Source organism: Buceros rhinoceros, unplaced genomic scaffold (genome assembly GCF_000710305.1).
Source record: "Buceros rhinoceros silvestris isolate BGI_N320 unplaced genomic scaffold, ASM71030v1 scaffold12203, whole genome shotgun sequence".
NCBI lineage: Eukaryota > Metazoa > Chordata > Aves > Bucerotiformes > Bucerotidae > Buceros > Buceros rhinoceros.
Window position 1 is genome coordinate 14506 of NW_010405431.1, and position 20960 is coordinate 35465.

At 40.7% G+C, this 20960-nt stretch overlaps 1 protein-coding gene across 1 annotated transcript in view; it reads right to left on the reverse strand.

Moving 5' to 3' along the window:
• The window catches only part of LOC104488127 (mitochondrial ribonuclease P protein 3-like), a gene marked incomplete at its 5' end in the record, with an annotated part of 39311 nt that overhangs the window by 10509 nt on the left and 7842 nt on the right, over positions 1-20960 (reverse strand). The window contains one exon of the mRNA XM_010133727.1: positions 14475-14582. Coding sequence (XP_010132029.1) covers positions 14475-14582 — 108 coding nt within the window. The remainder of the gene's footprint in view (positions 1-14474; positions 14583-20960) is intronic.

Below are 20960 nucleotides of genomic sequence, written 5' to 3' on the forward strand. Positions count from 1 at the left end.
ATTTCTCCTGTGCAGACAGGGATAGGTCCCTACCCTTCCCAGCAGAGAGGCATGTAAAAAAACCAGTTTGAAATAGATATTTTCCTAATATATGGCCATAATTTGGCCTATCCTGCTCAGTCTGATTCTCAGAAGTCATGACAAGTAGTGATTTGATGTATAGTGAAGCAGTGCTTCAAAACCTTACACCTGACAAACCTTTTAGTGTGATCATTCTTGATTACACTTCTTGAATGTTGCTCTTTTTGAATGGTAATATTTTCATCATCACGATCCTTAGATGAATAAATGTCAACCATGAATAAGAGAAAGAAAATGGGTAGTGACAATAGTTGGCATATCATGTTATTAAATGAACAATGCCAAGAGCTCTGAAAATGATGGCTAAAGAAGAGATGGACACTTGGGGAATTGCTGAATTTTATAGTATAAATTGCAAAAGAGAAAAACAGGCAATTTTTTCTGACTCTATCATCAATTCAAGAAACAAATGGACAACAAACATTCTTCAGTTGCGCAACAGCATTTTTGAAAGCTGAATTTTCTAAGTCACTGCAGAGCCAGTCAAGTTTCTCAATGCAGAAGTTTTTTAACCAGCTACAAGACCATTTTCTTTCCCAGTCACTTACAAAAAAGTCATGTCAGTTCAAACATGCAGAGAGGCCCTTTGAAGTTGGCTCAGCAATTATGAAGTAGGCATAAAGGTGGAACAGAAAGGGTAAATCTGAAATCCAAAGCAGCACTTTGCTAAGGGAGCAGCTGGGAAAGGTTCGATTCACAATGAACTACAGCCCAGTCCTAGCAGCTGTAAGTTTTGTTTTTTATTTCAGGACTGGCAGTAAAATGTTTCCTTTCATTAATTTGAATTTTCTGAATGCCCTCCTTTCCTGAGTCATGTAAAAGGGCAAAGATATTTCTCTGTCTGATCTTCTCTGAGATATTTTTCCTGTGTAGCTGATACCATACTTTTATCTCTCCTCTTACGCATCCTTCTTGCAATGAGGGACAAATACCAAGTTCTTGACAATACATATGGGGTATCTTACACCCAATTTTTTTTTACCCAGACCTCTCCTGAGCACTTACTGTTTTGTACCAAAACTAGATTTGCAAAGTATTAAAAGGAGTTACCAGTACTGACCCTCTGCCCAAGGAGATGAGCTCGGTGATTCTGTTTATCTGTGATTATAAAAGCTGGAAAGACATGAAGTGTTTCCTCTGCATTTCCACATGTCAATACTATCCTTTCTTCTCATCCCTGAATTCTTCCGACCTGGACTGCTGTTTCCTCAACAGTACTTCCTTACTGATCACCACACATTGCTTCACTGCACCAAGTGCTACATACACATCATCTGCATTTTCAGGAGAAAGCGATACATAAAAACTAAATGGCATGAGGTTTTACTTACTTTTGCATAGGCTTCAGAAGGGAAGCTTTACCTATCAGAGCCACCAACTGTCAATGGCATAATGGTCTCAGCTGAAGTCACAGCTTCACTGTAAATCCACTCTTTGCACACATTGGTACTCGAGCTTCTACTATTATTGTAGCAGCTGGATACAACAACTTCGGGCCATAAGAGAGTTTCTCTTACCATTTCTCATTTTAGAAGGAGCGTAAAATCTATTACAAAGGAACATTTGTGAATTAAATGCAGCTCAGCCAGTGTTAGATTTTCACAGTGTGGGGCAGAAGTTATATAAGTTCTGAAAATCCAAAATGTGAGCAGGATCTCTGGGTGGAGGTGGCAGTGGTGATTGATGGGGTGTTATGAAAATGAGAGCACAAGCTTGACTGATCCTTTCCATAGGTAGGAGGTAACTTGGTGCGGGTCTGAAATCAGCTCTGTAAGACTGAAACCGACAGTTTATAAGATACCAATACTTTAGCACTCACCCCTGCCCCATGCAGATGTCTGCACAGCATCACTGACCTAGTCTGATGTTCAGTGTTTTCCCCCTCTCCAATCTGTGGCTCAAAAAGTCCCAGACGGTACTTTTATTCTTTGAGGAAAGGTGCCACAGGAGGCTGGGGAGTTCACTGTTATAGGAGGCACAAGCACGATGCTGTTCAAGGCACATTAAACCTATGCTTCTGCAGCGTTTTAATCCTACATTTTAATCAACTTGATAGTTTCACAAAAACTTTAAAACAAAGACTACGTCTATGCTCACAGGTCAACAGGCTTATTGTCCAAGTAGAATAACACGATAACCAAGGAAACCCATCAGTAAATCAATTGCTCGCAGTCAAAAAAAAAGAATAAGACTACAACACGAAACAAGCATTTTTAACACAAGTTTCACACTGCTTTTGTTTCTTGTTAGCACAATTTTCCAGTTGCCTGCCACAGATTACTATACAGAGGTAAAGGTGTCACCTTCAAAAATGATCGTTCCAATAAGAACAATTTTGCAGTTAACACAAATAAATACAGTAACAAACACTACTCAAGTGAATGATGATTTCTTTGAAGGTCAGACAGATGAAAAGCTTATTTAATATGAAAGAGAACATATAAAATGTTCTTCTTCACAGGACAAAAATCAGCAGAAGCAAACTAAAGCACAAAGGTCTGAGGTGGAGAAGCTGCTGTGGGGTCAGGGTCAGGCCCACCTACTCCAGGTAGACCATGCACCAAGGCTTTCAGCAAGGAGGGGCCAAGGAGGGGATCTGTTTAGTACTGGTAAAAGCATAACCAGTATTGCCAGGCTGGAGAAAACTGAGTGGACTTTCATATACAGTGGTACATCTTGCACTGCCAGTCACATGGGGCAGAAGTTCAGCTGTCTCATTTGGATCAAGGCTGCACGCTCTGGTGAGTAACATCCCGTTCCTGCAAAATCAGCAAAAATCTGCTGCAGGGTCTATCACAAGTGAATGTAAACTATGGGTCAGCATTATTTTTCTTAACATAGTCATTAACTTTGATTGTACATCGCTGCTGACTCAAGTAATTTTCCTATAGGTTACACTGTAGGCAGTATCTGTGGTCCGAGGTGGTGAAGGTCTGAAAGCGCTCCCCCCCCAACAGCTATAATCACAAGATCTAATTTACTTCAATGCTTTTAATATAAATTCACTGGTCTGCTCAATAGCTGGACGCTGGGCAGGCCACTGTTTTATCTGAAGTATTTTTCTTTAACTGAAGAGATAAGACACAGCAATTTGACAAACAGATAATATTGCCAGCTCCTACAAATAAATTATGGATGATATTTGGCATTTGTCTAAAAGCTTTACCTCCTGGGAACAAGTGATTACGTGAAAATCTTTGTCTACTTAGTCATTTTTTCCCCCTGTAGTCAAGAGAAATAAACTTGAGAGTACGAAAGTATGACTACCAGAATGGCTCAGACAACAGAAGCCAAATAAGAACCACCCACCCCCTATTTCATAAAAAGATGTATCTTTTTTTTTAAGCAAATTTGGGTTTGGGCACTCACTATTACAGTTTCCAGGTATCTGTATAAGACTTTACCAGCCCGCACATTTGAGGAATTCTGTTGTGTCTTTCCTTCCTTTGCCCACTTCCATGGAAAGGATGCAGATACCCACCTAACAACTGCTGGAGCCCCCAGGACCAAAGAGCAGTGCTCGAGGGCAAGAGACAGCTATAGTTTCAGAAGTGTTTTGATTACCAAATTTATTAGAGAGCTAAGGGTTAAAACCCTGAGTCATATTACTGGCCATGTGATATGACCAGGCTGGCAGAGTGAATGGGCTTGTGGAAAGGAGAATGAGATGAGAAATCCCTAACCTATAGCATTTGCACTTCTGAAAGCCCATTTAGGGATGCCCATTCAATGGAAAGTAACAGCTTTTTACTCTGCAAGGCACAAAAATATGAAGATATAGACATACCAACGAGAAGTGAAAATATCAAAAGCTGATTCTTTATTTAAGCCACTGCCTTTAACTATTGAGAGTTAGGGCCATCATAACTAAATGGATTTAAACAGCACAGAGCAAGCTTTTACACGGGTACCCGGTAACTGACTTCAGATGCTGAAGTCATTAACATCAGACAAACCCAGGATAACTACTGCTAACAGGAGCAGGGTAAACCAGCATCATTAAGACTGACTGGTTCTGCTCTATGACTACCTGCTTGCAACCCTCTTACTACTATTTCATTTTATTTACTCAAATGTGTGGCAAATGAGGGCTGTGGTGCAGGAAAATTCCTGTTGAATTCATCAGGTAGTAGTAGTCCAGGTAGTACTCAAGGGATAGTGACCTTCCAGTGTGCTTTCCTCAAACTTGCAGTGAATGGAGGAGCTCAAATTCCAGTGAACCACAGCTCTAACAACCATCTGTACCATACTTCTACTTGGTTTTTTAGTATAAGACTACCTGATTTACTCAAATATCACACAATCAGAAAATAAACACAAAGAGGAGGCATGAGCAAGCTTGTTCTTCCCACACTGGTACACTGTTAAGTCAGGAACAGCCCCACAGAACCAGCGGAACTGAACTGGCTTTTAACTTCTGTTGAGAGCTTATGGCACACCACGTACTCAGCTTGCTCACGGAGCCATGTCCACATGACTCCTTAAAAGCTCAAGACTCAAAAAGATTCAAAACATTAGAGGCAGAAGAAATTTTACTGCCAACTCACTGTTTCCTTTTGAGTGATCACAGAAGTGCGCGGGTAAATGGATGAATAAGCATCACTGATATTTCCTGACCTATGTAAAAGGTATGTTACTATCATCAATATGACAGAAACACAGGTCCAGTTTAAACAGTCGCTACTGGAAACACTGCAAGGATTGGACAACAGCAGCTGGAAATGGTAGAAATGACTTGGAAAAATCAGACAGAAGTATCAGTTAATACTTAATAAAATGGGTTGGAAAATAGTATATTATGTTTACATAATTTTGACAGCCTCTTTAGGTTCTGACTCACCTGGCACATTATAACTTCAATGCATGTTTCCAGCTAGAACTGTGAAAAGAACTATTCAATTCCTTAAACAGCTAACTGGTGAATAATAACTCAGGAATAAACAGCATCACAAGCTGGTATCTCTGGGTGGCAAGGAAAAACCATGAGATACTTGTAAAGATTAGTAAGAAATATGTAAATAATATGAAATAGCGACTTTCTCAAGAAGAGGAAGGTTTCCTAACAACGAGACAGAGCAGTAAGTATAATGCCAGGGCTTAAGCATTCAAAGTTATTTAAAATATAATTTGGGGGGATCATATTTAGGAAACATTTATAGAACAGAGAATATGAATGTTTATTTGACAGAGATACACATAAAAGGAGAACACTAACAGAAATTATGCTTTATAAGCTAATTACTTCATCTGATATTTTTCAGTGACTAATTTTCACACTCTTGAGGCAGGCATCTTTCTTGGAGGGTGGGGAGTGAAGATTCCTGTTATGTAAAAGTTAAAATCATCACTACTAATAATTCATATATACAGTTTTAAAATTTCAGTTCATTCTCTATCAGTTAGACAAACACAAGCCAGAAGATCTAAAAAGCTGTAAAATCACGTAAGCAACAGGGGGTGCCAGGTTAAGAAACAAGTAAGAAGTGTTTAGAGGTAACAAGTACAAGAGGTGACAAGGTACAAGAAACAAGTAAGAGTGTTTAGAGAGTTTCTGCAAGTACCAAGGCAAGTTTTCTTGCTTTGCGCAGGGACACAGGGCTAACCTTATACATAAGACTGACCTCCGCAGCAATAAGCCACCGACCTGCTATACCAAGTATGATGTACATGAGGTGACTTAGCAGATGTGAGGCTCGTTTTCAGGAGATCCTATAACTCAGGACCTCCTCTGCAGTTTATTTCGGCTTGGGTCATGTTGCTATGACTTTTCTCCTGGAGGTAGTCCTCAAAATCCTCATATTTCCTAGCGTTCATTCTATATGACAGAGGAAGAGCCCACGTAGATTAGTGTTGCCTGTGCTAGAAACCAGCCTGTGGGTTGGGCTTTTTCCTGAAAGTTCAAAGAACTGCAGCAGCAAAGGTAGCCATAGCTTTTGTATTATTCTTGGTACTAGTATTCTTACTATATCACTCCTGTTCCTCACATGAAACTAAGCAACAAAATCGTTTACAAGTCCCAGCATGTATGATAATACTTATTTACATTTTGTATGGATAGATCAGGTCTGATTAGAACCATTAATAGACCTGCTTGGAAGTCTTCTAGGCACTTCACGTCTTGTACTATTCCAGACCGTGTTTCGATTGCATTGGTGGTGGGGAGTTACATGATGCCAAATTGCTGTTTCCTGAACAAAAATCTATTGCTTTTCAAAATACCTAAAGAAATGCAGATGTCCATGAATGAATGCCATCGTTGTTCCGGGGATTTTATCCACATTGCCTTTAAGATGACACTAAGAAACCAGCATTTCTCAGGCTCAAATCAAATATTTATTCTCACACAGAACTGGCCTACAACAACCCAGCCTTCACATTTTCTGGCCTGCTTCCCATATCTTAATTGCGCTATAGTCTCTCACTATTACAGAGACTTTCCATACAGGAACCACTTCTAAAGAAGCAGTTCAGTTCCCCAAAGACCAGCTTTCCGATTTGGAGGCCGAGCACGCATTATTGCCACACAGGCAACAATTCATGATTAGGTGAATCAGTCAGGCAGCCTAAAGAAAACTCATCTTGTGGTTTCTAAGGGAGAAGTGAAAACAGCGAGACTGAAACTCATCCAGTTCAAAAGACACCTTCATTTGACTTCATCACCCGGACTTTAGTGGGACTTCTCTACACCACACAACAAACAAACTGTTGCCACAGTTACCAAGTTCACCGGGACGTGAATCATCAAGGCACGTTCATTCTGCTCTGTGGAATTTCAAGCTTACATTCCTAGTGATTAGAAGAATTCTTGTTACGAAAGATACATTGCAATTCCTCTCATAAAAAAGGAGTGCTTGGGTGCTCCTGCACATACCTTAACTTTTGATTTGCTGTTATTGCCAGATACAATGATAGAAATTATAAATACCAGACAGAAACCGATAGAAATTGTTAATTTAGTCACATGGGGTTTATTCAGTTTTACAGCCTGCAACCGAGGTTGCAAACAGTAATGGAAGGGAACACCAGGAAGTTACTGTCTTTAGGAGAAAACAGTGTGGAGAGTTGTCAAAATGCCTGATAGTCAGATTTTTTAACGTGCTCAGTTTTGGCTACTCTGTTCTCCTTACCAGGAAACACAAAATCAGACTGGAAACCTCTGAAAGGAAAAAGAGCTGCTTAGAGTCAACTGTTGAGGCAGTTAGTCAGGGAATCCTGCCAGCTTCCCCCCACATTTCACAGTGCTGGGAAGTTAGAGCCAGTCTGACTTTAACTTCCCAAGAACTTCTATCTACCTCCTACTCTCCTCTCCCAGAGCTGCAGAAGCAGTGAAGGATGTTGGAGCACACCCCTATGGGAAGAGCCAAACCTGGTGGATCACAGCATGCAGCCAAGACGTGCGTTTCCTTGGTGGAAGTGTATATGCCGACCACTGGCAGGAATACTTCCAGAACCTCTGACACACCAATGTCCCAATACACCGGTCCTTACTGCATACTGGTATACAAAGCTGAGTATAGGAAACGCCTTTTGATCTCTCTTTGAGCCACAAATGGAAACTGTTGGGTTTCAGAAGAACTGCAAGAAGAGAAGGAAGCCTGCAGGCCCTCTATGAGTCTAGTCTCCACCTCTCCTGAGCAGCTTAACAGCCTTGCCCTTCTGAATCTGGTGACCTAGCTTGATCGAGTCTATTTTAGCGTGGCCCAGATTCAGGAGGGGAGGGGGAAGATTTCAGCATATCAGTATTAATGTCTTATATGTGGATTTTCAGAAGAACCTGACTCAGTCCACCTGCTGAGATATTCAAGGAACCCCAGAAATTAACAGATGAGAGAGGAATGCAATGCTGAGTGTTCCAGTCATGCATCTCTAACACCAAAAATAGGCGAATTTTCAAGGATACCCCTTAGTGCTTGAGCTCCTTTCTCTTCTAAGATCATGTTACAGAGGCTGAAGGTGATTTTCAGTGAAAACACCAAAAATCTTCATCTTTATGATTTGTGCAACACTTAAAGGAAATGAAAGCACAGGTTAAAAGAATGAAACACATGTTGCAAAGACAGAAATCTCTCCAACCTTGAGCAACAGGGCAAATGTTTCGTTATCGTGGAAATGCAAGCTTGGACTAACGTTAGAAGACAGGAAAAAAAATGGAAAAGGCTGGGAGCAAATGAACAAACACGTCTGAGTGCTTTGTTGAGTGGTAAGACAAGAGTTCGTGGGAGGAAGAATTGATGAACTGTCACAGGATGACAAATAAGACCTCTGTTGGATGTATTGATTCTGAACACAGAATGACTCATGGATCTACTTAATTCTTGCTTCATTTACAGACAGTAAAGTACTTGAACAAAATCACAGATGCTGCCAAGTGAGTCAAAGAACAAAAAAATTCTTTTTCATGCATGATTTTTTGGGGGTCAAATTTATTAATAACTGTTTATTTTGCAGGACAGCTCGTTTTGTATCAAGTATCACTCTTTCCTATGCATGTTCCACAGTTAATACAGACTTGACTGGAAAAAATTAACCCATGACAACATACAAATATTAGTACATGTATCTTTCCTATGCATGTTCCACAGTTAATACAGACTTGACTGGAAAAAATTACCCCATGAAAACCTGAGCATATTAGTACATGTATTTGTCAACTACGTATGTACGCACAGGCGTTGGTTTCTTTGTGTGTTTTGAGACCTCAAGAGAATTTTTAGTAAGCCGGACTTAGGAGAGAAAGTTTTACTTACTGTTTTCCCCAAACACTATAAGCTCCAATACTTTCCCCCCTTTTTTCATCAAAGAGGATTTATAGGCACAAGAGAAGATATTTCAAAGAAACAAAATTATGGTTCAAAACTGATTTGCGTTACTAACTGAAGAGAATGATGGCTGCCCTGCTTTTCCTCTCTTTTCTAACTTGAACTTCATTTGAAGAGTTATTATTTTTGTCTTGATATTTGTCTTTATATTTGGAGAACAAACCTTGAAAATGTGAATAAAGCACATATCAAAACGATGGTTCTGAGCTGAATTTACACGGTGTAATTCATCAAGCGTCTTCAGCTCTGTGGCCATACTGCTAAAGTAGGCAGGGAGTCCAGGAATAACTACTGCAGAACCGCTAGAATAACTAAAACTATACTATTAAACTTTGAACCCCCTTGATAAATATTATTTTAAAGTTTTAACATATGGAAAAACAAAATGCAGTAATCTGTTCACACATGATTACTATTATATGTGCAACCACACAATTTACATAGTCGAAGAACCCTTCTCCAGTTCAGAGCGCAGCCTCCACTCAATAAGTCTGCTGCTTTTCTCTTAGAAGAGACATGAAATAACTGCAAGGCACGTTTTGTCCCTTCCCATCACAGAGCACCCCCAATGACACCAGTCACAGCCTAGCTTTTGGTGGCAGCCTGTGAGGTGCAGGAGGGCAGGTCTGGTGGCTTTGCTGGCAGTTGCTGAGGGCTGCTGTGGGTGGGAGGTATGGTAGCGGTGGCATGCCAGCTGCTGCCACCAGACTGAGATGGGATGGGAGGGGAACAGCGAAGATCTGGCTTTGTCAGCTTTTACACAGGCCCACTGCAACTTACATGGGAATTACGCGAACTTCCATAGTCCGTTTATAGAAGTGCTGATTAAGTTTGGGAGCAACCACTTTGAACTATCTGTCAAGAGCAAAAACCATCCCTTTGTGCATTGTCAGCCTTAAGGGACTCAATCTGGAACTATTTTACCCATCTTTCAGATGTCTGAGTTTAATACTGAGATTAGAGAGGGTAAAGTTAGGGCAGAGCTGATTTCAGCTGCCAAACTGTTTGAAGAAGGGAATTGTGGATTTGCTTTGATCCCACATACGTTCAAATATATATTCAGTTATGTCTAACACCAGCTGGGTACAGCAAAAAAGGAGCTGGCTGTACACCTCATTTACCATATACCAATATAAATGTAAATTAAAAACACCAAAGTACTCTATATCACACCTGCTAATCATGCTCCCTCACCCCTCGCTGCAGCCCTCCAGTCCAGGGGTAGCTGGAACACAGCTCATCATAGTCTGTCCCTTCACTCCTTTCCTGCAAGCAAAGTGAGATGCTCCTGAGTCTAGATATCCTGCTTGCACTTGAATTCCCCCTCAATTCCAAGGAATATTTCTACAGAAAGTTGTGATAAACAGGAAAAAAACAGAAAAAAAAAAATTTCAGAGTTACGTGACAGTTTGTTTTGAATGAGAGAAGTGGACAATGAGCACGTGGAAATTCCCTCTCTTGACCTTTACATGAAAGGTGAGAGTCCTACGGGGAGTTACGGCAGCTGAGGACGGGGAGTACCAAATGTCACTGTGCTGGCTGAGGATTTATGTAATTACATACATCTGGAGGAAAGGATTAGCTCAACATCACAATAGAGCCTCAATCAACTTTGCTTAGTTAAACTGCAATGGTATCTCAGTTTATAAATCTCTTGAGTCTGCAGTACAAATAGTGACTGACTCATCCAGGCAAATGCGCATCAGATACAGCCTTAAACAGCAGCAGAATGCACAAAAAAAAAAAAACCAACCAAAAAAAACCCCCCAAAACCCCACCCTGGGAAAAGATAAGATTGATTTTAGACTTTATGAGAGTTTGTTTCTATTGCCTGGATTATACAGCAAAAATAATTTCCATTCTGTGATATCTTTTAATTAGGAGTCAACTTTAATTTCCAATTTAAAATGCTGCAGTAAGGAAGCGAAGGGTTGAAAAGAGGTGCTGGCCAGTGTTCAGTGTTGCAGTTTCACAGTCACTGCGTGTGCAGTGCCTTCAAATCAAATGATCTCACCATTCCCTAGCTCTCAAAAAGCTTTGTTCCCACCCCTCATGTTGCCTCTGCTTTTTGTCAGTAATTGATGCAGCCTTACGGGGATCTGTACCAGGAAACGGACCCAGTATAAAACCAACCTGGAGAAAAGGGGGATAGTAATTACAAACCAACAGTGTCTTACACTAGAGAAACTGCCACAGAACATTCCTGTAAATCGGCCAAGTCAACAATATTCACGATGCTCTGCTAAGGAAGTGCTAGCTGTGAGGAGGGAAGCTGCCTGGGGCTACTGAAAGTCACATACCTAGTTTTCCAGCATGTCAGAACCTTGTGGGAATTAAACAAATGAAAATCATTCCTTCAGCTTCTGCTTTTTTCCCCTTCTCTTCTCATTCCTCAAGATACTTGTGCCTTGGACAGACAACACAGCCCCTTCCCAAAACGTCTAAGGGATGCCTACACAGAATTATGTTGGGATGTTTGAGAAAAGAATATTTCATCAATATTTTCTTATTTTAAATCATATGAGTAAGAGTTAGCTAGAGGTGGTCTTCAGCAAAACAGTTACAGTCTTAAAGCTGAATCATCAAGAAGAACAGTGTTTTTTGTTAAATTTAAATAAAGACTAGAATGCATTTAAATCACCGTATTATTGTCATATAAAGCTTTGGCTTTCTCCTGTGCTTAACAACGCCCTTCCTTTTGCTATTCTTTCTAAATCATGTAAGGGACATGGTTCAAAAAACCTCACAATCTGCACATAGTAATACTCACAGTGTGTTATAAACTGAGAGCAACAACCTCATTTTCTCAACCATCGCTGCATCCTACCTATACACCGGAAAAGTTTATAAAATAATATCCTGACTGGGTCTAACAGATGCAGTAATGAAGGGCGCTGACTGACTTAAAATAATTTAGCTTTTTGACAAGTAAAACAAGGGGTGGACAGCTTTTAATACAGGTCCTTGGAAATACTGCTCCTTTATTCTCTCTCAAGTCGAACAGAAGGGGTCACTAAAGAGTCACTGCGTGCCCATCTTCAACATGGGCCACTCAGGCTGTCCCCGCACAACCAGCTTGACCTCAGCAGCCTTCCCTCTTTGCTTTTTCCATCCTTCGTGCTCGGCCTCCAGCTTCTCTCTTGCACTTATTTCTCCTCCCCATCCTCTCAGTTTTGCACTATGTTTCCCTATGTACACTGAAGAGTTTAGTATGGCAGGCTGCAAATTCCCCGCGCTGGCCACTCCACATTTTCCATGCCACTGCCTCTGGTGTGAGGATAAGAGTCCTCAAAAAAAGGATGTTTTGTGGCAGCGTCAGCCCTCAAAGGGCGTTCAAAGAGGTCAGCATTCACAGATGGGGGACTACTTGGCAGCAACACCAATATCCAGGAAAGCAACACATGCAGAGATTCCTGTGGCCTTCCCTTCCCTCATCTGGAAGAAAAGTTTGGAGACAGAAGAAAGGATTGCTCTGCTCTGTGGGTTTGGCTTTTTATTTCCTTTCTGTTTTTAGCAGTCTTAAAATAAAAAGAGTAAGAAAACAAGAATATGTGACATGTTTCTTGTCAGAAGTATCCAAAATGAGAACAAAGATAGTCCTTTCCTGACATGTTACAACACAGTAGCTCAGTCATGAAGAAAGAAAACAGGATTCACTAGCATCCAGCATGATTTTGCATTTAAACCATGATTTCAGTTGGAAAAAAAAGGTAAACTCATTAGTCAACACTGTAATTATGTATAATGACATCTAACATAAAAAAATAATTTAAAGTATCTCAAAGAAAGAGGCTCAATACAGGAAAAAATCTTAAGTATTTCATGTGTCTAGAAGACTATTTCTTCTGGGTAGTGAAGGAGCTATTTTGTTGCTTTCAATGCAAATATACACTTCTCGTGACAAAAAAGGTATATCCAGCCAGTGAATATCTACAGGTATAAGACAGGAGTAACGGGCATGTCCATCCTGTCTCATGCAACGACTCCACATTTTCAAAACCAGGATTCAGATAGCAGAAGCAGCAGAAGACAAGCTGGTGGAAGCTCCTGGGATAAACATTTTTTGTGCATTACAAAATGCAGTAAAAATTAACACAACACAGCTCACAGAACACGTAAATTTTAGCTGAGAAGCTTCTTCTGGAGGTGAGATGGGTGTGTCCATTACTATTCTGTTGTGCAGGAAGGAAAGGCAGATCTTCTTAAAAATCATTCTAATTTGTAAAAACCTGAGATTCGGGAGAAATCTGACCTGTATCTATGGGCAACAACCTAAATGGAAATGCCCCCACATAGTCCTTATGGAGGTATCATGGATCCCAAAATCCTTCCAAGAGAGCAGAAGCTATGGAGGAACTCAGACACGCTGCTCAGCATGCTAATCACTCCTAGTAAGATTTCTGATCAGCAATCAGCAGTAATTACCCATCAAAACCAGGCTGGCTCTTCGCTCCATGGCCTCCAGCTCTTACAGACCATTCAGGGTTCTGTTAAGAGTTCCCGCCTGGAGACATGCGCGCACTGAGGAACGACACGCATTACCTTCCCCTGCTTTGGCAGCATAGATCTGTCTTTTCAGATCTTCAAACGCTGTGCCACTATGTGCAGTCTGGGATTACTCTCAGATAATGAACACTTCCTCCCTGATGCCATCTGAACAACTTGTAAACTTCCTTTTCTATTTTCATAGTAAGGAAAGTACCCTCTTCGTGAGCCAGTGTCTCCCAAAACTTCACCACTGTCAGACAAACATCTTTCAGCAAGTTTATCTAACCTCCCCAGCTCAGATGCTTTCATCTACATGTATGAAGCATATTCTGCTTCTTAAGAATAAAGTAGTTCTTAGAACAAAAACATATTTCTTGTAATTACTAGAAGTAAATTAATTCCTTTATTATCAAGCTCATTTATAATTTAGTTTTAATTTCAAGAGCATGAAAATTTAAATTCTGGCTTTGGAATACATGTGAGCAGCTACTTCATTACTCCCAATTTAAGTAAATACTTGATTGACAAAAGAAACACCTTAAGCCATTTCTTAGTGAAGGAAGTACCAAGAGTTTTCAAAAATAGGTACTGGTGAAAAAGCAGGATGATTCTACAAATCAGCAAGTGGAAGGAACTGAAGTCAGTTTGAGCTGAATTGGACTCAAATGCTTAAGACAAGAGAAGAGAAATGAACTTTAAACCTGTACAGGATGTGGTTTGAAGTAAGGGATTACTTGAAGAAGAGCTCTTACCAGCATAACTATATTAGACTGAATTTTCTATATGGTAGATTTACTACAGTGTGTGATAATACTAACGGTATTATCAACACCTTGGCTGTAACTATGAGCACTGCATACATGAGGAAATTCAGGTATGATTTTTTATGGCTAATACAAAGAATGTAAGAAGAACCATCTTCCCACTGATCACTTTTAACTTGGGAAGTCTAGATAACTCTGAACCTCAATGTAACACATGCTACAAAAATGTTTGTTCAGTTTCTCAGGAGGATAAGCAATAACAAGGCACTCATCGTCTTAGAGCATACACAAAACTCTTAATGAATATTTTACCAGCACTTACGTTTTCACACTGCATCTTTCTGGGTTTTATGTGGGAAACATTGAGTCCATCAATAACAATATCAAATGGAAGTCGATTTTCCACAAATGTTTGAAAGGCTTCAAATTCCTGAAAGAAATCAATAAACAAACAGACACGGGGGAATAACTTGTTGAGTTTAACAGAAGGAGATTTCATTCATTTTTAATTAAAAAAACCCCAAAGCCTACATCTCTCACTTGTCTTTCAGTGGCTGCACTTCACATCTTTACTTGAATATTTGCTAAAACAACCACACACATATACAAAAATCTTTAAAAGCACTAAGTGTTTCAGTGGATACTTCCAATATAATTTTAAACTACCTTACAATTTACAACCAAAACTTTACAGTCATGCAGATTTTCAAAATTATAATCCAAAGAGTAACTTTTATAAAGATACAACGCTATAGTTATTGTTCCGGCTGCAAAACACAGCAACTTGACCAACCAGTAGGCCAGTAACTCTTACTAGCTCTTAGCATTTCCCAGTGTAAAACAAGCACCATACTTAGTGTGATTGTACCAAGAAGACTCTGAATGTCAGTCAATATTTAAATAAACATTTGTTTAGAAACAAATCACTCCATTTGTGAGACACACAGCTTTCAGGGTAGCAAAACAATGAACTTTCTTACTAGGTGAGAAACATAATGCAGTGATTGAGGAAACCAACAGCATCCATCCAGTTTTTCCGACAGAAAGAAAACCACAATTGCTTTAGGCTTGAGACGCCATAGGAGAAGAACAGAATACAAAGCTTTAGTAAAATCTTCAGGAATTTCTCCCTTGATTTTTGATGAAAGATTAAGTGGTTTTAGCAGACACTTGTGTAAGATTTCTACTTCCTGCTTCTGACTATTTTTCCTTGGCACAGGAACCCTGAGCCATCCTGGTGGGCAGTGACCTGGTTTCATAAATGGCCTTGCTAGTAACAAGTAAGACTTATTTATCACTAGCAGAGGTTTCACATTCCAAGGCTATCAATGAAATTTCACAGGAACTCAAAACAATTGTGAATTTCATGCCTGCTGCTCAAAATTCAAGAGGCACTTTCCTAATCTTGACTTCTCCCATGTAGCCATATAGTAACATGAGTCTAAATAAAAACCACCCCCTCAGCACCCAAGCAAAAACCTATACAGCATACACAATCCTTCCTCAGAGAACGGAATGAGAGAAAGAATGTTTGTCTAGAAAATACGCTGCTGTCAGGCACCAAAGATGATCACCAACTTCAAATGTAGTCAGAATGATTATGATGAATTATACCAGGAAAAGGGTCACTTTTATTAAGAGCACAAACTAGCTGAGCAGGATGAGAGTGCCTCCCTCAGATGGCACAATTTCAAGCATCACTTTCAAGTGAACATAAGCATGCTGGTCAAAAGCACGCTGAGGAAACACAAACACAGGGCTCTGATAGCACCACCAGAATCAACTGCTTTTTATGTGATCTTTCATTTCGCCATAGCTTAAATAAAGATTATTGAGAATGAATAAAAAGCTGGGCAAGAAAACTGTCATCTCAAACAAAACCAAATTGTTGGCACTGGTGAAGTGTTTTCCCTTGCCTCCCAGCTCCGATCTCAATGCGTTTTACATAGATGAATCCTCATTGCCATTTGTCAGGGACACCAAGACGCAGAAAGGAAGTCATCAGCAAAGAGGGTGGCAAGGAGGGGGAGGAGAAACAAATGCAAACCCAAGCAATGGGGATTCCTGACTTCTGGGCTTATGCCAGCCAGTGGACTTCCCCACGGTTCAAAATCAGATGAGCCATCACTGTAGTAATGGGTGGTGGTCTGAAACGTGGGAAACAAAAGAAGGGAAGCATGTGCCAACTGAACGAAGGTGAGGTTTGAGATGAGCAAAAATGGAAAAGACTAAAGGAAGTAGAAGCAGATGGAAAACACACGGTAAATGCTCCAGTAGAGCGATATTTTCTTAATGCCTAAAAATGCCAGTATGATCTGAAGGAACATGGATACAGTCAAGTAGGCATTTTTGTAAGTATAGTGTACATGTGATCTTGTCTTTTAGGACTCAGTTCAACACAAAGCAAACACATTGCGGGGAATTCTAAAGTGGTGTTTTATTTAAAGTGACAATAGTTACAGAGCAGTGCTGAAGGTGTGGGTTTTCCCTGATGGGCACAGTGGAGAGCCAACTTCTAGCTCTCTTGTGTTTACTTTGGAGCTGCGGAGATGCTCTAGCCTTTTCAGGGTTGTTTCCTTGTCCACTCCACCCTTCCTTGCCATCTCCTGTCCATGTCTCCTTCTTGATTCTCAACAGATGCCTGACAATGTGCGCCCCTGTCAGCCTCCCAAATCTGCTCTGTTTTGCCTCACTACCAGTAAACTGCAATACACAGAGAGATGCTTTGCTGGCACAGGAGACTCCTATCCACACAGGGAGATTAAGAGTTAATAGCAGAGTAAGTGGAGAAGACAAATGGCCAAGTTTAATATATATGTCACCAAATACAGCAGACTCCAGTAAAAAGCCTCAGACAGACTAAAAATCCCCAAGGATCAGTTCATTTTCTCCTCGCCATCCATATTTCCCCAGTAAGACACAAGAGTGCTCCTTTCCTTTTCCAGAAAAAAACAAAATACATAAAGAACAACAGAGAAGATCCAAGTCTGCTCCCCTGAGAGGCAGGTTTTGAGACTCTTCTCTCTGGACATGGGGAAAGAGAAGGGCAAAGCCTGAGAATAAGCAACAGACTACGTCATCCAGATGCAGCAACCCTTAACAAAGGGTTAATCAAGCACACACAGACTTACAGTGTAAGAGTGCATTGGGTCCAGCTGAGATGGAGTTAGTTTTCCCCACAGCAGCCCCTACAGTAGTGGAGTTAGTTTCCTCCACAGTACAATGCTGTGCTCTGTACTGGTAGGTAGAAAGGTGTTGATAACACACCAGTGTTTTGGCTGCTGCTGAGCAGTGCTCCCACAGCACCCAGGCTGCCTGTCCAACATTCCCCCTCACCAGTAGGCTGGGGGTGGGCACTATCTTGGGAGAGGACACAGCCAGGACAGCGTCCCAAACAGGCCAAAGGGATATTTCAGACCGTATTACATCTGCCCAGCAATAAAAGCTAAGAGGAAGATGGAAACAGAGGGACATTTTAACAATGTTATTGCTCTTCTGGAGCAACCACTACTCGTACAGAGTCTTGCTTCCTGGGGAACGGCTGGACATCGCCTGCTGACAGGAAGTAGAGAACAAATCTTCTGTTTTCCTTTGCTTCCACATGGCCTTTCTTTTGCTTTATTAAACTGCCTTTATCTTGACCCACTGACCACATTTCTCCACACCCCCACACAAGTCAGCCCTGTCCTGTTGAGGAGGGAAGTGATAGAGCAGCTCAATGGGCACCAGGTGCCCACCCACTACAGAGAAAGTACACAATTCATAGGATGCTAATCTTTTGAAAACTGCGTTTTGTCTGGATTTTATGCAGATCTTACAGCCACAGCAATAAAGAGATTATTCACCCACAATTCTCTAAAGATATTTCCCTCACTAGCCAACTAGAAGAAGAAATTTAAGATCATCTTCACAAGCAGCAAATCAAGTAGAGCACAGTTGGTGGCCAGTCACAAGTGGTGTTCCCTGGGGCTCAGTCTTGGGGCCAGTTCTGTTTTTATCAATGATCTGGATGAGGAGGTCAAGTGCACCCTCAGTCACATTGCAGATGACATCAAGTTAGGCAGGTCTGTCAATTTGCTTGTCTCACTGCAGCAGGAACACGCACCATGCAGCAGGGTGCTCACGGGAGGCTCCAGTGACATCCTGTTTCATACTATATACAAAAGAAAAGGGAATTTAAACAAAACCACCTGATTTCATTCATTGCCTAGCTGGGAAAATAGGGGAATGCCAACCACGCCACCGCTAGAAATGATTCACTGCACCTTCTCCTAAGGAAGCTTATCTGTGCAAATGAACACACACTGACTAAATCAATTTGGAAATAAGAGCCAGCCACGACAAACCCATGATGGAATTTAACTGGGACATGAAGAATTAAAGAAATTTAAAGTAATTTTTTTGTTTAACCACTAGTGTGTGGGTGGCTCAAGTCCATTCAGACCTCAGCAAAAGCACAAAACAGTCTCTCATTTTTTTGGTACTTCACACCAGCTGGGTGACTCATGTGCTATTTCACCATCATTTTATACTGGTATGTACTGGTGCTACCACAGAAAGATGTATTTCTCCCCTCCCTCAGCCCCACCCCCTCCTCTACCTATGCAAACATGTTTGTTAGCAGAAAGAAAATGACCAAAGTGGATGAAGAACTGAACGACCATGAAGTGAGTCAGTTAACATTGAGCCTGCACCAGTCCCCCTGTTCAGGTCAGAGCACAGAGGTCTGTCCTGGCATGAAAATTTAGCCAGGACGTGGAATAGGAATGAAACTGGTAGCAAAGGAGACTACTGAGATCACCTTTCCCCATGCGTAGCAGTGACTATTCTGACTGGACTGTGAAGCTACAACATTCAATGCGATTCCTCTCTCAACCTGGGATATTGAAGCAAAACAAGAGATAGAGGCTGGTTTAAAATAACCCCCAGAAGTATAGGAATTATTGTTTGGAAAAGAAAGAAAGAAAAAACATTAGTTTTGCTACTTTAAACCATTCATTTAAAAAATACTTTTAAAGAAGTGTGACCTCAGACTTCAAAAGCCTGGCTTACACAGCCAATAATATTTGAAACAATAGTAGTAATAAATCTGGAAAGGACTTTTCTGTAAGAGTACTAATACTATTTCAACTTCTGTAAATACATTTATAAACAGTAACATATGTTTTTCTTCCAATTCCAGTGCACACTCAGACTATAAGCCTCAAAAGCACAACGAAAAGGAGGGGAGGGATTCATTGTCAGTATTTACAGATCCTCTGTGTTAAACGATAACAAGAAAATAAACATCACAATTGAAGACAAAACAAAGAAACCATTGCTAAACAAAAATGTCCTTTGATAAGAGAAAAGAGAGTAATTCAAATTAGTATTTTGAAATCATTTTCATGTCTGTAACAGGGTCTGACAAGTTTCAGACCACAGAAAGGTTAGAACTCCAGAACTTTTCTCCTCAAGTCTAAATAGGAAATATGCTGGCAACTAGAAATAAAATCATAGTATTGCCCAAATTCTTCAACAATCCAAAACATCTACCCATCTAAATGTCAAAAAACCGAAGTAATATGACATACAAAGGAGATAAATGAGCAATTCACAGAGGACTCTTAAATAAAAGAAAGCCTTGTATTCCACGCCAACACATGGAATTCAGAGGAAAAAAAAAAACAAAAAAGAAAAAACCTTACCAAACCCTAATAAAATCACTGCAGGAAAGGCTACTTCCTCCAAACAACAAAGTTTATGCTCACTCATTGGGAATGGTGGACAGACACTAAATTCAAATTATTAAAAAGTGCAAAATTAGAGTGTTCAACATATATTGTATCCAAAAGCAGTCACAGCAGTTTAAGCTTTGTACAACACAAAAAGCAGTGCTCCCCCCCTTCATATGAAATGGCAATATACTCAAGTGCAAATTCTAATTAACAGAATATTAAACCGCACCCAAGTACTACATAACTCTACCCTAAGCATCAAACAGTGTTTTTCAACACTGTAAGAGCAGCTTTTAGAGAAGTGAAAACACTCACTTTTTTTGACAGTTTCAGAAAGTACAGTAAGTGATGGGGACTGCTTTGTTTTCTGCAACGTTTCTTGGTATCAGAAGAAAAACACAGGAATGAGCGTCAGAGCGTGAGAAATAGAATTCAGCTGTCAAACTGAAATCCAGCCAATCTTTTTTTTTGAGGCGCCTCGTTGGAGCACTCTTAAATCTGTTTGTTGCTGTGCCTGAAGGGTTTGAATATTTCCCCTGCAGTTTCAAAGCTGGAAATCCCCTTCCAACCCTTACGAGCACAAAGGGATTTCTCAGTATTGTGTATACTTTCATCGTGTACTCTGGTTGTATACGGTTTGTTTGCCCTCAGTTACGTGCTTCTCAAGTTAACAAATAATCCAGGAGTCACAAACACGAGTGGCTGCAGCCTTCAGAGACACCATCACAAACAGGAAGGCACTGGCAGGCACATTGACAAACTGGCTGAGGTGTGCTCTGTGTTGCCTCTGTCAACAGCAAACAGTATTGTCACAGGACTTGTCCCTGCCTGCCTACATCAGAGGGTCAGTCACAAGGCCAGTGCAAAACCTGGACCTCAGCAATTCAGGCAGCACAATTCTGAAACATCCTTCCTGAGCACATGGACAAGCAGTTTGTGCTGCTGTCTTCAGTGGAAAAACACCCTCACCTTTGCAAGGCTGCTGTCCTAAGGAGGAGAGGAGCGAAAGGGACCATACCAACCTTCCTTTGAAAACAAACAAACAAAAAAATACCTTGCAAAGGCAGAAATATTTTGAATTCACGGTGCTT